The sequence below is a fragment of the Lactuca virosa genome, chromosome 8 (genome assembly GCF_052849685.1).
Source record: "Lactuca virosa cultivar CGN04683 chromosome 8, Lactuca_virosa_CGN04683_v6, whole genome shotgun sequence".
NCBI lineage: Eukaryota > Viridiplantae > Streptophyta > Magnoliopsida > Asterales > Asteraceae > Lactuca > Lactuca virosa.
In genome coordinates, this window is record NC_136433.1 from 35,681,064 (window position 1) to 35,685,540 (window position 4,477).

The window sequence follows — 4,477 nt, forward strand, 5'->3', positions numbered from 1 at the left end:
GAGAAAGGGGTGTAGTGGCCATGTAAGAATCCACATAATGGTTTTTAACTGAGCTAAATCGATGCAATTGGATACAAAGGGTGATAGCCGGTAATAATGGTTATTTATGAACATATAAAAAAAGTTAGTTGGGTAAATGAGTACAAAAAAGAATATTACCTATACGTGAACATACCAAAAAGGCAGTTACCTTAATAAGTCAATTTTCCTTTTAATAAATATAAATCGCAAATATCACACATTGAAACATTATTCTCAATAAACAAACTGCTTGATTTTTTAATTTTGATTTGTTGTAACATAAATGTAATAGCAACTAAATAACAAAAAAAATATATATAAAGAAAAAGGTCAGACGAAAATTACAAATATAAATATAACTTTTTTATTTACTTGAATCAAAATAATAATAAAAAAATTAGAAAACCATAAATTACCAAAATTATAAAAAAGTAGAAAACCAAAAAACACTCAAACACCAAAATTGTAATATACTCTAATATATTCATACATTTTATTCTTTTTGAAAAAGATAAAAAAAAGTTATCAACTTGATGAAAAACAAAAACAAAAAACAAAAAATTTAAAAATACGCAAAAATTTAAATTAATACGAAAAATTATAAAAAAAATACGAAAATAATTAAAAAGAAACAAAAAATATAAAATGTATGAATATATTATAGTATATTACTATGGAATATTTTAAAGCACGTAATTGAATATAAACGTTAACCTAATTATTATTTTAAATAAATAATTATAACAACTTCGGTTATTTTAAATAAATAAATAAAAATAACAATTTAATTGTTATCAGTTCAATTTACAAATAAGAAAATTTTAAGTAAAAACGGTTCCGACATGATTTATCGAATTTGAGTTCATTTACTTGAATTTAAATAAATAAAAACATTAGAAAAACCATAAACAATTAAAACTATAAAAAAAAAAAAACCAAAATGTCAAAACGGTATAAAAAAATTATCAAATTGTTGAAAAAAATTAAAAAAAAACAAAAAAATAAAAATAAAGTGTATATATAAAATCTCAAATTTTCAGAATTGATCCTTGAGGTATACATAATTTTCAGATTTGGTCCGACGACATTTTGGTCATTTAAAAAAAAACTAACTAGTAAAAAGTTAAAATTAATGCTAGAAGGAACTTTCATACAGTTTTTCTGTTTTTGAAACCATAAAGACCAACGGCCTGATATTTTTCATAAAAATACTCTAAATGCAATAATTTTCAAATCACAAGTACCAATTATAATTTTTGTCTAAAAGTTAAATAAAAACCTATAAATAAAAATAATAAAAAGAATGTGAGTGAAGTGGTTGCAACTTGCAAAGAGATTAAATGGATATTTTATAAATTGACTTTTCAAACTTAGTATAGAGCAAAAAGTAAAAAAAATCATATTTTATCTCAAACTTAGCAATCAAAATATTTTTTAATATTCACAGAAATAGAAAAAAAAAATATGTAAGTTTGAAGATAAACAAGTAAAATAAAAAAAAAATGAAATTTGAATAGTAAAATCGTTTAATTTTTCTTTTGATGAATTAAAATAAAAAAAAATCAAAACTTCATTATCATTTAATAAAATTAACCTATAAATATATATTACTTTGTATTTCCCCCTTGTGTAATAGAGGTTACCTAACTATATATTTCTATCTAGTTGTATGAAAGAAAGCAAAAAAACAATATAAATATATTTTCTTTTTCAGTCTCTCTATTTATTTAATAACCTCCAATTTCTATAAATATCCCCAAACGAACCTCTAGTAATAACACCAAACACACTGCTCACTTGCATTCTTCTTCCTCTACAAACATCACTTAAGAGTTAAGACTTAACTTCTCACTCTTCACTCCATCACCCTCACAAAATCATGGCTCCACCAGCTGCTACAAACACCGGCAACACACCAACTTCCGGTCACGTCAAGGCGAACACCTTGCCTCGCCGTGCATATATCACCTTCTTGGCCGGAGACGGTGACTACTGGAAAGGAGTCGTTGCTCTCGCCAAGGGTCTCCGCAAGGCCAAGTCCGTCTACCCACTCGTCGTAGCAATGCTTCCCGACGTTCCGATGGACCACCGCCACAAATTGCTCTCCCAAGGCTGCATCATCCGCGAGATTGAGCCTTTATACCCGCCGGAAAACCACACCCAGTTCGCCATGGCCTACTATGTCATTAATTACTCCAAGCTTCGTATTTGGGAGGTAGTTAACAAATATCTCTTATATTCTTTATTATAATCTTTGCTGTGTGATCACTTTTTTATTAGTTAATGTATAATTATCTTCTTTACAGTTTGTGGAGTACAGCAAGATGATATACTTGGACGGAGACATACAAGTGTTCGACAACATTGACCATCTGTTTGACTTGCCGGACGGCCATTTCTACGCCGTCATGGACTGTTTCTGTGAGCGAAACTGGAGGAACAGCCCGCAGTATCAGATCGGATACTGTCAGCAGACGCCGGACAAGGTTCACTGGCCGGAAGAGCAGCTGGGTCCAAAACCACCGCTCTATTTCAACGCCGGAATGTTCGTTTCCGAACCCAATCTCTCCACCTACCACGACCTCTTGGAGTCGGTGAAGTCCACTCCACCGACGTTATTCGCCGAGCAAGATTTCTTGAACATTTTCTTTCGAGATATTTACAAGCCTATCCCAAACGTCTACAACTTAATCTTGGCGATGCTTTGGCGCCACCCTGAGAACGTTGAGCTTGACAAGATCAAGGTTGTGCACTACTGCGCCGACGGGTCGAAGCCGTGGAGGTACACCGGAGAGGACGTGAACATGGACAGGGAAGATATCAAGATGCTAGTGAGCAAGTGGTGGGATATTTACAACGACGAGAGCTTGGATTACTTTCATGGCGATTCTAAGGCCACAGCCACACACTTGGTGGCGGCGGATAAACCGACGCCGCCGGTGACCAAGAGGGGTGGTCCTCTTTTCGTTAGTGCTCCGTCGGCGGCTTAGCCGATCGATGGTGTTTTATACTATTTAGTTTTTTCTTTGTTTTTTTATTTTCTTAATTATGCTTCTCAAACTCGTATAATATAGTATTGAGTTTTGATAGAAGTTGTAACTAAAAGCAAATAGTGAGTTGGGATATGTAGTACTAATGTACACTTCTGATTTTTGGCTTTGGTGTGGGTTTGTAACTATGAATAGTGGGATTTCCACCATAATATATTAATGGAAAATTCCTATTTATGTATAAGATTGTTCCTAATTAAGTGCAAAGCGATCATAGGATACTTCCAGGAATGCAAGCCATTTCAAATCTTTGTGATTGTTAGTACTAAATAAATTACTAAATGGTAAACTAAATCCAGGGTTGGCGCCACATTTGAGGGTTTTTTTTTTTTTTTTTTTTTTTTTATCGTATTTGTTAAGTTAAAAATAGCCTATAAATTATCCTTTTGAAAAATTATTTAGATTAGTTTATTAAAAGCTTTTATTTTTCCATTGAATTTAGATTAGTTTATTAAAAGCTTTTATTTTTCCATTGGTTGATACTCTACGTACACTTGTTATATTTATTTATACAGTGTTAGTGTTAGTTATGTATTTTCTTAAATATTTTAAATTTATCTTTAATTAGTCATACAAAAATTATTATTTTAAATATTATTTTATATTATTTTATATCATATACGTAACTTATTAGCTAAGTTTTTATAAAATAATAATTTTATCAACTAACTTACAACCTTTTAGCTATCGGTTATAAGTTAATACGTCAAATTGATATTATATTTTATATTTAACTTGAATTATATTTTTCAAGTAAATCATATTGAATGATCCAAGTTTAGATGTATGATGTTTTCTCAATTCGATCATATTTTGTGGATGGGACAAATTAACATGTAAAGTTTATGTAAATAAAATGTTTTGGTAGTTACTTATTTAGGCCAAAATTATGTTTTAAATTCCAAACCAAATAAAGCAACTGATTTGATGGTTGGTGGTTTAGTCGTAGGAAGATACAAAGTTCCTTTATGGGGATTTTTGGGGCCACTCCCAAGTCCCGATCGCTGTAAATAAAATGTTTAATCGGTTTTTATATAATAAAACGTTTTACATTTTATTATATAGATATATATCGGATGGTTGATATTGAAAGTAAAACGAAGAAAATAAGGTCATGACGTTTATCTGGTTAAGTGTCGGTACTTCTGAGGTTGTTCAACGCTAGTCAGCACACGGCAATCTAAATGTCAAGCTGTGGCCATGTGGGCCCACTTAAGATGACTTATCTTTTTTTATACAAGTCAAGGAAAGAAAAGTATTAATAAGTATTTTGTTTTGTTTTTGTTTTTATTTTTATTTTTTTATTTTTTTTGGAAATGAACTTCCTTAGCGAGTGTTTCAGGTCAATTTCTGCACACCTACTAATTCCCGATGCAAACATGCTCTGGAGTCACTGCAGACGAACC

General features: G+C 30.9%; 1 protein-coding gene across 1 annotated transcript; it reads left to right on the plus strand.

The window, feature by feature from the left end:
* The first annotated feature begins 1,793 nt into the window (after positions 1-1,793).
* LOC145129612 (galactinol synthase 2-like) lies at positions 1,794-3,255 on the plus strand. Its single transcript, XM_079064383.1, has 2 exons — positions 1,794-2,236; positions 2,328-3,255. Exons 1-2 carry the CDS (start codon positions 1,901-1,903, stop codon positions 3,009-3,011), a joined length of 1,020 nt encoding a protein of 339 aa, XP_078920509.1. The 5' UTR covers positions 1,794-1,900; the 3' UTR covers positions 3,012-3,255.
* Positions 3,256-4,477: the final 1,222 nt, after the last annotated feature.